The sequence below is a fragment of the Nicotiana sylvestris genome, chromosome 10 (assembly GCF_000393655.2).
Source record: "Nicotiana sylvestris chromosome 10, ASM39365v2, whole genome shotgun sequence".
Classification (NCBI taxonomy): Eukaryota; Viridiplantae; Streptophyta; class Magnoliopsida; order Solanales; family Solanaceae; genus Nicotiana; species Nicotiana sylvestris.
Genome location: NC_091066.1, coordinates 37,534,104 through 37,547,529, shown reverse-complemented (window position 1 = coordinate 37,547,529; position 13,426 = coordinate 37,534,104). Strand labels below are relative to the sequence as shown.

Sequence of the window (13,426 nt, the reverse complement as noted above, 5' to 3'; positions counted from 1 at the left end):
AGGAGGCCCATAGTTCCCGGTACTCTATCCATCCGGGCGCCGCGAAGATGTATCAGGATTTGCGGCAGTATTATTGGTGTCGTAGAATGAAGAAGGATATCGTTGCCTATGTGGCTCGGTGTTTGAATTTTCAGCAGGTTAAGTATGAGCATCAGAGGCCTGGTGGTTTATTTCAGAGGATTGAGCTTCTCGAGTGGAAGTGGGAGAGAATCACTATGGACTTTGTTACTGGACTTCCGTTGACTCAGAAGAAGTTCGATGCAGTTTGGGTCATTGTTGATAGGCTGACCAAGTTAGCGCATTTCATTCCTGTGGCAGTCTCCTATTCATCAGAGAGGTTAGCTGGGATCTATATCCGAGAGATTGTTCGTCTTCATGGTGTGCCGGTATATATCCTTTCGGACTGAGGTACACAGTTCACCTCGCGTTTCTAGAGAGCAGTTCGGCGAGGGTTAGGCACCCAGGTTGAGTTGAGTACAGCATTTCATCCTCAGACGGATGGACAGTCCGAGCGGACTATTCAGATATTGGAGGATATGCTCCGAGCTTGTGTTATTGACTTTGGAGGTTCGTGGGATCAGTTCTTGCCTTTAGCAGAGTTTGCCTACAATAACAGCTACCAGTCGAATATCCAGATGGCTCCTTATGAGGCTTTATATGGTAGGCGGTGTCGATCTCTGGTTGGATGGTTTGAGCCTGGAGAGGCTCGGTTGTTGGGTACAGATTTGGTTCAGGAGGCCTTGGACAAGGTCAGGATTATTCAGGATAGGCTTCATACAGCTCAGTCCAGGGAAAAGAGCTATGCAAATCGTAAGGTTCGAGACGTGGCTTTTATGGTTGGTGAGCGGGTGTTGCTCCGAGTGTCGCCTATGAAGGGCGTGATGAGATTTGGGAAGAAGGGCAATCTTAGCCCTAGGTTCATTGGTCCATTTGAGATCCTTGATCGAGTGGGAGAGGTGGCTTATAGACTTGCATTGCCACCTAGCTTATCAGTCGTGCATCTAGTGTTTCATGTGTCCATGCTTCGGAAATATCACGGCGATCCATCCCACGTGTTAGATTTCAGCATTGTCCAGTTGGATAAGGATTTGTCATATGAGGAGGAGCCGGTGGCTATTCTAGACCGACAGGTTCGCCAGCTGAGGTCGAAGATTTTTCCTTCAGTTCATGTTCAGTAGAGAGGTCAGTCCCCTGAGGCATCGACCTGGGAGTCCGAGTCTGATATGCGGGACCGGTATCTTCATCTTTTCCTCGACTCAACTACTTCCTTCTTCTATCCGTTCGAGGACGAACGATTGTGCTAGAGGTGGAGAATGTGACAACCCAAAAGGGTCATCACCTATTTCTAATTGAAATCTCTATCTTTGAGGCCCTGAAAACCTCATTTAGAGTCGCATCGATTTGTGTGCGCAATCCGGGCGCGTAGCCGGAAAGCTTAAATGTGAAATCTTGTGAAAATTGCTAAGTTTTGACCTCGAAATGAATAAATTTGACTTTGGTCAACATTTTAGGTAAACGAAACTGGACCCATGATTTGACGATCCCGAGGGTCCGTAGGAAAATATGGGACTCGGGCATATGCCCGGAATCGAATTCCGAGGTCCCCAGCCCGAGTTATGAATTTTTAAGTGAAATTGTTCTCTGAAAATATTTAAAGAAAATGGAAATGAAATCTGATTAGAAAGCAATGGTATTGAGCCCGTATTTTGGTTCCGGTGCCCGGTACGAGTCTTATATATGTTTTGAATCACTCCTGTAAAGTTTGGTCAAAAACGGACGTCGTTTGATGTGATCCGGACCCAAATTGGGAAAATTGATGTTTAAAAGGAAATCTGAGAAATTTCATTGATCTTGAGGCTCAATTCGATGTTCATGATGTTATATTGGTGATGTGATTACACGAATATGTTCGTAGGGTGTTTTTGAGGTAGTGTGCATGCTTGGTTTAGAGTTTCGAGGGCTCGGATGAGTTTCTAGTTGGTTTCGAGATGCCTTAGGCTTTAGAAGATCAAATGTTGCAGGTTCAGGAATTTTGACAGGTCTCTGAACCCTCTTGCACGGTCCGCGAGCAATCACGTGCAGCCGCGGAGGGGCCAGCGCAGCTGCGGTAGCCTTGAGCGGTCCGCGGTGGGTGTTGTGTGGCCGCTGTCCGCACGGGGCAATGATCTGCAGGTCTTCAGGGAGCCTGCGCGGCCGCGGTCCTTCTTGCGCGGTCCGCGATAGAAACTTTAGAGGGGTATAAATACACATGAATTTCAGTTATTTTACACTTTTCAAAACCCCAAAACATAAGAGGCGATTTTCCAAACAACTTTTCTTCTCCGAAACGATTGGTAAGTGATTTCTAACTTATTTTCTTCACTTCTTAACATCTTTTAACATGATTTCAACTTCAAATCAAAGATTTTCATGGGGAAATTGGGTGATGTGGGTAGAACCTAGGTTTTTCTAAAATTAGGGATTTGGACCTCAATTTGAGGTCCGATTTCAAAACAAACCATATATTTGAATTTGTGGGTGAATGGGTAATCGGATTTTGGTCCGAACCTCGAGTTGCGACCACGTGGGCCTGGGGTTGAATTTTGACTTTTGGGTAAAACTTTGGAAAACTCATTTTCATGCATTGAAGTTGATTCATTTAGCATTTATTAATGTTATTAAGTAACTTATGACTAGATTCGAGTGGATTGGTGGTGGAATCAAGAGGTAAAGCTATAATTGAGACTTGAGTGGTGTTCAAGGCATCGAAGTAAGTGTTTGGTTTAACCCTAGCTTGAGGGATTAGGAGTTGAGTCATATTTGCTACTTGCTTCTTGTTGAGTACGACGTATAGGCATGGTGACGAGTATCTATACGTTGGTGTCAAGCATAACCGTGGGTCTTAACTTGAAAGTTGTTGTGTTTTTGGATGATACCTTGTATACTTTAATTAATGATCCTCTATGATTAAGTATTTCCATTAATTGAACTGAGTACTAGCAAAGTGAGATTGGTTATAACTGATTCTCCCTTGCCGGGATGACTATTTCGATATCCTTGTTCCCTTGCCGGGAAGTCATTATATTACTTATGTTCCCTTGCCGGGATTTCTTGTGATTGTGTGATGAACTGAAATGGGAGCGGGTAGTACGCCTACCATAAGATATTATGAAATGGGAGCGGGTGGTACGCCTACTACAAGATTGATGAAATGGGAGCGGGTGGTACGCCTACCACAAAATATTATGAAATGGGAGCAGGTGGTACGCCTACCACAAGATTGATGAAATGGGAGCGGGTGGTACGCCTACCACAAGATTGATGAAATGGGAGCGGGTGGTACGCCTACCACAAGATATTATGAAATGGGAGCGGGTGGTACGCCTACCACAAGATTGATGAAATGGGAGCGGGTGGTACGCCTACCACAAGATATTATGAAATGGGAGCGGGTGGTACGCCTACCACAAGATTGATGAAATGGGAGCGGGTGGTACGCCTACCACAAGATATTATGAAATGGGAGAGGGTGGTACGCCTACCACGAGATAGAATGAAATGAGAGCGGGTGGTACGCCTACCACGAGATATGAGAAATGGGATCGGTTTGCACGCCTGCAACAAGAGGAAACTGAAAGTGAAAGTTGCCTTTATTTTCTTCATTTGTGATAGAAGTTATAGTGCTAGCTTCCTTGTTATTCCCTGTTATTTCTTTTAACTTCTATCCCCGAAGCATGTTCCCCTTCCCCAGCTTTAACTACTTATTACTTGTTTATTTTTCCGCCATATATTATATAACTGTACAGGTTTACCTGGAGTCTGGTCCTAGCCTCGTCACTACCTCGCCGGGGTTAGACCAGGTACTTACCAGCACATGGGGCCAGTTGTGCTGATACTATGCTCTGTGCTCTTTTGCACAGATCCAGGTTTTGGACAGCAGCAGTAGCGCAGGAGCCAGCCTTCAGTCCAATGAGACACTGAGGTAGCCTTGCAGGCGTTCGCAGGCCCGACGTCTCCTCTATATTTTATCTCCGTCTGTTATCTCATATATTCGAGACAAACAATTTATATTTTCTTTCAAACGATTGTATTTAGCACTCTTAGAAGTTCGTGAGTAATGTGATACCAGTTCTTGGGTAGAAGCATATGTTGATTCTCGCATTATTGTTCAGTTTTCTTTAAATTTAAGTCTTCCGCATATTTATTTAATTCAGTTGCTTTCATGCTATCGCCGATCATTGTTAAAAGAAGTAATTGTTAACGAAGTAAGCAGTTAAGGATTGGCTTGCTTAGCTCTCATTAGTAGGCGCCATCACGACTCCCGAAGGTGGGAAATCCGGGTCGTGACAGCTCTATAAAGTTTTATACTAAATGTATATATTTGTAGGTATTTTGTAGATACCTGTGTTGCTTGTGCTTGCATCACCAATATTGAACTGAAATTGATGGTTGTTCACTCCTTGTTATTGGTCATTATTTTTTGTTGAACTACCAGCAAACTAAAGATTTTATGTTAGTTTGAGTATATTGTTTCATATGTCATAATTTGTTTTGGTATATAAATATATGTCAACTCTTACCTTTGCCTCATCCACATCATATCTCCTGTTTATCAAATTCAAAACACGCTTCACAGAATCATCTATAAACACTCGAAGGTCGCGGAGTTCCTCAAATACAGCCTTCCTAAAATCTTCTAACTTTCCATCAACCTAAAAGTTAAAAATATAGTTAGTTGGTAATTTTATTCAAATAAATTACAAATTAGTTTAATTATGTACGAGGCAGTATTATTTTCAAAATTGTCTACAAATTGCTATAGTTATACTACAATTTAACTACAATGTGTGCAATCCCAACAGGGGTGACTATAGAATTATACTACAATTTAACTACAATGTATACTACATAAATTTTTATGAAATGTAGATAAATTGTAGCAAATATGTAAATATATTGTAGTTAATAATATTACCTGCTCAATTCCCTTTTCTAACTTCCTGAGCTTCTTAGCCACAGATTCCTTGTCCTCTTGACAATCTGTATGTTTGGGTTCCAATGTTGGAGAATCAGCATTTGGAACCTCTGATGATTGTGTACCTTGTTCATCTTCATACTCAATCTTGTTTGGCAGAGTAATCACTCCAATCTCTTCTCCAGATTCAGTCATGCTTGTGAACTGAATGATGAAAAAAACAGTTAGTTCCACTAAGGCAGAAAATGTAGACTAATTGTAGATATTATGAAGGTAAATGTAGCAACATACAAAACTGAAAAAAATACCTTAATCCACTCAGGCTTGATCATCTTCTCTTCAAAAGCAGTTAACCAAATTTGCCCCTTAGTAGCTGACCATCTTAATATGCGAGGTATTGAGTCAGAACACCTCGTAGTAAGCTCCGTGCTGACGGTCGAGCAACACTCATAAAGCCACACTTGCAAGGCTAATGAGCATCCCCGTATGAGATAAGAATGTACACGGGGATTTAGACGATGCCTAACGGATTTCATAACATGATTGAACGATTTAATACCCCATGGGTATGACTCAAAATGACCAGACTCTACCAAATAGAACCTAAAGTGGTCTATAAAAGACACATGGTCTTTGTTATAAGGGCAAACAAAAAATTCCAAAAGATAAAGAATGCACAACTTGACTGCATCCTCATCGTTTACCCAAGATCTATTTGTTACTATATTTTTCAAATACCACTTCTCTACTCTTTTTTTGTTAGGAAAATAGCTATTCATTAACTTGCTAACATAACTAGAAGTATATCCATAATCTGTAAACTGATTCACACAATTTAAACCGGTAATTAAACCAAACTCTCTCAATGAAAAATTCAATTTTTCCCCTTCAAGTGGACTGAAAAAAATGATTCATTAGACTTAGACAGTTCATACTTCATCAAAAGATGAATAGCTTGGTTTTGCATGCAAATGGAGGGGAGAGACAGTAAGTAAACAAAACAAGTAAATTTAAAAAGCTTTAAAGCATTTGGAGACAATAACTCTTTTATCTGGCTAGGAATGCTAGGATCACACAAAGTGTGGAATCTAAGCACCCCATAATCCACATTATGTGGGGCAAAATAATGTCCATTCTGCATAAAATGATAAATTATTTCACATTAGTAAACTGCATAAAAATGAAGCATTAATCTATATATTATCTACATATAACTACACAATCACTACACAAATAGCTAAAAACAAATCAGGAAGAAAAAATACATATAAATCTGCTTCAAAAAAATATAGCCTACCCACACATATAACTACAAGACATCTACAGATATAAACATTATCTACAAAAATGCAGGAAGAAAAAAGTAATTACAGCTCTGTTTCAAAATTTAAAAGCTAACGACAATATAACTACAAAACGACTACAAAATAACTACAATTATAAACTGTAGAAAATCACAACTACAAATAATCTACAAAATTAAGACAACTAATCTACAATTTACCAAAACACTTAAAACAGAGATTTTTACATCCAAAACAAAACTAAAAAACTGGAAAGGAAAATAATAAATATTTACCTTCACCAAATTTTTTTTCTGAACCAATTTTGGGAGTTTTTTGGACTGTTTCTTTATTTTTTGTTTTGAGGAAGCAGGAGACAACTTGAGTTTTTTAACTGTTGGAATTTTAGGGACATCTTCATCAAGGTCGTCATCTACATCGTGCGTAGCACTTCCCCTTTCTTTTGAGTTGTTTGTCGCCTGGTGTAGCACTTCCTCCAGCATCTACATCGTGCATTTGCTTTGTTCTCATCTCGGCACGGATTTGTCTAGGAGATGAACTGTGAGTAGTAGGTTCCATTGCATGTGTAGATTTTACTTGATTTTGTGGTGATTTTGGTGTTAAAACACCCAAATTGAAAGAGGGGATATCACCTACTGTAGATTTTTTAGGTATTTTTTTGGGGAGATTTGATGTTCTTCATGGTTTAACTTCAACTTGACTAAAGATGGGAACGAATTTTGTAGAATGATAACTTCAATATTTGGTGAATTTAAATGGAGAATAATGAAGAACGTGGGTAGCTTTTGTTCTGTAAAGAAGAAAACAGACGCTAAACGTGGGGGAGTGAAGGATAAAGGTAAAACGTAGGGGGGGAGTTACGGGTAAAGGTAAAACGTGGGGAGGGGGGTTGAGCTGAAAGGAAAGAGAAACGTGGGAATATACGGTCCTATAATTATGCCTCATATAAATGCCCCATTAATTATATCCCTGTTTTAAATTATGGTATATAAATAGTAATTTAGTATACTAAATGTAATTATCTCTAACCTTAAATATTGAGGGTAATAATTTTTGTGGCATAAGAAAGGTAAAAATTCCTTTATTAAGATAGACTCTAATAATCGGTTGAAAAGGTGATTCAGTCGGTTTAATTGAGTTTCAGAGATCCCTATGTAAAATCTAATGGGAACGTTTTATTTGTTTTCCATAAAAACCAACCTTTAATTTTTATTTTAAATAGTAATTTTAGACAAAATAGAAGGAAAAAAAAACACGGTATTATTTTGTTTCCTTAAAACTTTTCGAACATCTTTGTTCACGTGGCCTTGAAATTTTAGATTTTTTTTTTGACTTTTCTTGCTATCATATCCTTCTTCACAATAATAATAATCTTATTATTTTTGATTTGATAAAGTTAGGAAGTCTTTAATAAACAAATTTTCAATTAGTTTAATAATCCTAAATATTAGGTAAAACAACATGGAAAGAATTATAGCTACGTTACGTAATTGGAGTAAGAAAATAATTTACATAGGGTAAATTTTTAAAATTGATTTTAAAGAAGCAAAATTTTAATAAATTTTAAAATTTTAAATATCAGGAAAGATAAATAATTTTGTCCAATATAAAATTTATTTTTTAAGGATAAAAAGATGAATAATACTTATTTCATTAAGGGGCTTCGATAGAAAGCTCAAAGTTTAACTATTAACCGAATGATAAACTTTAAAAAATTCATCTAACTTCATCTAGTGTGCAGAGCCTGACTAAGTCATAGAAATAGAATGTCGCGACAGTCCATTCATCTTCATGTTTGATTTTTATCTAATTGATACTCAAGGTAGAAAACAATTAATAATAGTACTAAAGTTGTTAAATCAAATTGACTCTATGCGATAGAAACAATTACAGCAAAAATTTGATTTAGAGTCAATTTGATTTAACAGCTTAGCATTAACTGCTTAACAATTCTCACTCACAATCTCACACCAAGGAGAGATTATCAACCGGAAGCAGCAACACAATCCTTTTGGTCTGAAGTCTGAACATACACGTATGTATTCTTTATATGATCAATTACACACGACAGAGATAGATTAAGACAGATGAAAATTCTTACTGTCGGTGAAGAAAATTTGTACTACTTTTCTTTGCTGTTGAAGCAAAGAGTTGTTTCGGATTGATCCAGTGATCTTTCCAACAGGGGAAACTTTTATCAGAATAATATTGTATTGGTATAAGTAAAGGATTATATAATGTTAGAAAATCTATTTAATTTCAACTTGCTGCATGGTACTTCAAATAAGGAAATGTTCAATAACCTATTCGTGCTTTCTTTTAATATATACATATAGATAGATAAAACAAATAATTGGAGACGAGAGTATAAATTGGGAGAGGGGGAGTATTGTTTAGCACTTGCATAGGTTGAGTGTCGGAGTTACGTCACCTTTTAGGGGGCTGAAGCTACACATCAGCGACCCTCCCTAGTTATTAAGTAGTACATATCTTCGTTCCCATCTCCGTTCTAAACAAAACACTCGCATCTTCTATCTCTGACGCAGTTGCAGTTTTTGGTGTTGATTCGTGGAAGCAACCAATTAAAACGGAGTTTCACATCGGGTGATCTTTCTACCCGACCCATTTCACAGGTCTGGACAAGTAAGATTAAACACTCTCCTTTTCTGTATACATGCATCTATATTCGAATTTGTCCTATTGATCACTGAAAATTTACTTGCGAATCGACCAATTTCCTCATGTGCATAATACTGAGCAGGTAATTATAATATTACCCTAGTCGTGCTAAGAAAATGGACTTCTCTTCTAAGTAAACAAAAAAATTGTTCGATTTGCTTTGGGACATTGATGTTGCTAACAGAATGGTAAATGATTTCAGAAATTCCTTTACTTGATTATTTATAGTTTGTTACTGGTAACTCTATGGAGCTAATTTTTTTTTTCTGTTGGAGTATGAGCGAATGGACCCTATGACAATTATTTTTTCTTCCATTTTCTATGCACGAGTCCTTATGGGCACTAGTAGGTTGTCAATAGATTAGTAAAGGTTGGAAAGTTAGTTTGATAGAGAAAACATCATATCAAAAAGTTTAAGACACCACATTATTAATTTTTGTGCAAAAATAATCATCTTTTAATTGGTGTCAGTAAATTGGTATTCCATGACATCCTTGCTAGAATTACTTGCTCCAGTATTTGGAGGGACTAGTGGTGATTGAATTTGTGGAGCCCTTTTTCTAATTCTAAAATATAGGTATATTTATGTATCCATGCCAATTTGTGCACATCCGACTCATTTTTTGACGACCTAGTACTGCCCACAAGTGCACGTGTTAAGTAAATCTCTCCGCCAAGGTTAGGGTAGATAGGCTTACACTAGTTATAGCAGTCGAACCTGGTTTCTCCAGTTTTTTTTTTGTTTTTTTTTTTTCAAATGGCTTAACCACTCAACCATCCTCTTGGGAACACTGAATCTTGTTTTGTCTCGTGATTCTACTAAAGATTATCCTGTCCTTAAAGTTCATTTCGTTAAGATATGCTTCCTTTGAGTTGGAATTGCAAGTGTAATTGCCCACCTGTTTTACAGTATTGTTTTGCAGGACTAGCTTCTTGCTAGAATGGCATCCAGTATGGAACATCTCTGTCCATCCCCGATGAAGGCCACGTCTAATGGCATTTTTCAAGGCGATAATCCCCTTGATTTTGCACTTCCGCTGGCCATTTTACAGATATGTTTAGTTCTTGTCGTCACAAGAGGTCTTGCCTTTTTGCTGCGGCCTCTACGACAACCACGTGTAATTGCTGAGATTATTGTAAGTTGTTTTTCCTCTCCATCCGAAAAAAAATTGGTTCATTGTCTGTAATTGGGTATCTGAATTCCTAGTATAATGTCTGATTGTGTTCATTTCATTACTGGTTTATTCTTTTCCATTTTATTCTCTCCTAGCTGAAGTAAATTATGTGTCCTTCATAACTATTTTGTTCTTTTCAAGTTTCTGTATCCGAACTGAAGTAAATTATGTGTTCAACTTCTTCCTCCTCCTCCCTTGCTTTTCTTTGCTAGTGGTTTGGACTCTAAATGATGCTATCAGTAACCCATAACTAACAAGGAAAAGCTTACTTGGTTGAAATATCATTTATAAGTCAATCAACAAGCCCGATTCTTTTCAAAGAATTTCCCTTCCCCTAGTTCCAACGTATTAGAATTCACTGACTAACTTCTGCGATGTCATCCTTTAGTCTTCCTTTCATTCTTTTTCATGGCGCGTTTCCTGGAAGAGGAAAGAACAATTTCACTTTTTCTATTAAATTACACAAATTCTACAAAGTCATGGATGTTGTAGTCTTGTAGACAAAGATTTGTGAATGGTCCTAAGCTGCTGCAGCTGAAGTTCATTCTGTTGAAGTAACTAACGTTCTCTTCCTGATATACAGGGAGGAATACTGCTGGGACCATCAGCTCTTGGTCGTAACAAAGCCTATTTGAATGCAGTATTTCCGCCGAAGAGCATCACTGTCCTAGACACACTGGCAAACATTGGTCTCTTGTTCTTTTTGTTCCTAGTTGGCCTAGAACTAGATTTAAAGTCATTGCATCAGAGTGGGAAAAAAGTCCTTGGCATTGCTGTTGCAGGAATTAGTTTTCCTTTTGCTTTGGGAATTGGCTCTTCATTCATTCTTCGAGAAACAATAGCTAAAGGGGTAAATGCTACTTCATTTCTTGTATTCATGGGTGTAGCACTTTCTATAACTGCATTTCCTGTTCTGGCACGAATATTGGCTGAGCTGAAACTTTTAACTACTAATGTTGGAAGAATGGCCATGTCTGCGGCAGCAGTTAATGATGTGGCAGCCTGGATCTTACTTTCTCTTGCCATCGCCTTATCTGGTGATAATCTATCCCCCACTGTGTCACTTTGGGTTTTCCTCAGTGGATGCGGTTTCGTCATCGGTGCCAGTCTTATCGTGCCACCAATTTTTAAGCGGATGTCGCAGCGTTGCCACGAAGGTGAACCTGTGGATGAGATGTATATATGTGGCACTTTAGCTGCTGTACTCGCAGCTGGATTTGTCACTGATATTATTGGGATTCATGCAATGTTTGGGGCTTTCGTCATTGGAGTTCTTGTTCCAAAAGAGGGGCCATTTGCAGGTGTACTGGTTGAAAAAGTTGAGGACCTTGTATCTGGTCTTTTCCTCCCATTATACTTTGTGTCAAGTGGTCTAAAAACGAATGTCGCTACAATCCAAGGTATACAATCATGGGGTTTGCTAGTTCTGGTCATATTTACAGCTTGCTTGGGGAAGATTCTTGGCACTTTTATAGTTTCCCTTCTCTGGAAGATTCCCAAAAGAGAGGCTCTTGCTCTTGGATTTCTTATGAACAGTAAGGGACTAGTGGAACTGATTGTCCTTAATATTGGCAAAGATCGAAAGGTAATGCTCCTCTAGTGTCTTATTGCTTTGTGAAGTCATGTAATCTGTTTCAGCTTTAAGTCATTTTACTCTTATATCTCATGCAGGTGTTGAATGATCAGATTTTTGCTATTATGATTTTGATGGCTCTCTTCACAACCTTTATGACCACACCTTTGGTTTTGGCTGTTTACAAGCCAGCAGAAAAGGCAAGAAAAAGTGACTATAAACATAGAAGAGTAGAAAGGAAAAATGCAAATACTCAACTCCGAATACTTGCCTGCTTCCATAGTTCCAGGAATATCCCATCGATCATTAATCTCCTTGAGGCCTCACGTGGAACTGAGAGGGGAGAAAGGCTTAGTGTATATGCAATGCATCTTATAGAGTTCTCGGAGAGACCTTCGGCTATCCTAATGGTACACAAGGCTCGACATAATGGATTGCCATTTTGGAATAAGGGTCAGCGGTCAGCTAACCACGTTGTTGTGGCGTTCGAGGCTTTCCAACAATTAAGTCAGGTCTCTGTGCAGCCAATGACATCAATCTCATCATTCACTGATATGCATGATGATATTTGCATTACCGCTGAGAGGAAAGATATAGCAATCATAATTTTACCATATCACAAGAATCTGAGGCTTGACGGCTCATTTGAGTCTACTCGACCTGATTTTCACTTGGTTAACAAAAGGGTTCTTGAACATGCTTCGTGTTCAGTGGGGATATTTGTTGACCGTGGACTCGGTGGTAGTGCACAGATATCTGCAAGTAATGTTTCCTTTTCAATTACTGTTCTCTTTTTTGGGGGCGGTGATGATCGGGAAGCACTTGCTTATGGGGCTCGTATGGCTGAGCACCCAGGAGTCGAGTTAACAGTCATTCGCTTCTTATTGGAGTTGGATTCCTCAGAAGAGATAGTAAGAATAGATACAGAAGGCACCCTGGCTGCAGCATTAGTCTCTGCTGATGAGAAGATTCTTGCTGATTTCAGAACGAGTATATCAGAAGACAGTTCCATTAAATATGAAGAGAAGAATGTTAGAAATGTGTCAGAAACGATTACTATCATACGTGATTACAGTCGATGCAGTTTGTTTGTGGTCGGTCGAATGCCTAATGCTGCAGTAGCTCTTGCATTGAGCCAACGGATTGATTGCCCTGAACTCGGGCCAATTGGGAGTTTTTTGACTTCACCAGAATTCTCCACAACAGCATCAGTCCTGGTGGTGCAACAGTATTATGATCAGTCATATTCAATTAGTTCACAGCAGATGGTTTAAGATTCATTGCCAGAGAATTAGGGGCCCTTGATTCATTATTTTCTCTCGAAGATAGATCCTCCCTTGGTAAATCTGGTTCTACAACTACCAGATCTTTGAATTTTAATTACTGTTTTTCATTCTTGACATTTTGCCCTATTCATCTCTCCAAGCTGTAATTATCATTTTTAAATTACAAGAATTTAAAGTATGAAGACTAGGAAATTTTCTAGTTGTTTTTTGTTTATCATAAATGGAGCCTTTTTTTGTATTTTCATCCAATATGGTCAATACTTAAATGTGAGATTACTTGTTTGGGATGAGGGCGTAGTTGTTATTATATCCAATAGGGTCAGCTATGTTCCACTTGTATGAATCAGACTTTAAGCTATTTAGTTTAGGACATAACTGTCAGGTGATCTATCCTTTCCTTTTGTACGTCTGTGGTGGGAAGTTCTAATATCTGATCAGTTCTGCAGAAGAATACT

General features: G+C 38.5%; 1 protein-coding gene across 4 annotated transcripts; it reads left to right on the top strand.

Annotated features, from left to right (window-relative positions):
* The first annotated feature begins 8,631 nt into the window (after positions 1–8,631).
* On the top strand, positions 8,632–13,192 carry LOC104242988 (cation/H(+) antiporter 18-like). 4 transcript variants are annotated; one of them, XM_070160688.1, is made up of 4 exons: positions 8,632–8,891; positions 9,861–10,073; positions 10,696–11,697; positions 11,784–13,192. In XM_070160688.1, exons 2-4 carry the CDS (start codon positions 9,879–9,881, stop codon positions 12,957–12,959), a joined length of 2,373 nt encoding a protein of 790 aa, XP_070016789.1. In that variant the 5' UTR covers positions 8,632–8,891; positions 9,861–9,878; the 3' UTR covers positions 12,960–13,192. The 4 variants fall into 4 exon arrangements, with proteins under 4 accessions (XP_070016789.1, XP_009796405.1, XP_009796404.1 ...); XM_009798103.2 differs by having other exon boundaries at positions 9,848–10,073; XM_009798102.2 differs by having other exon boundaries at positions 8,632–8,901; positions 9,848–10,073.
* The last annotated feature ends 234 nt before the right edge of the window (positions 13,193–13,426 follow it).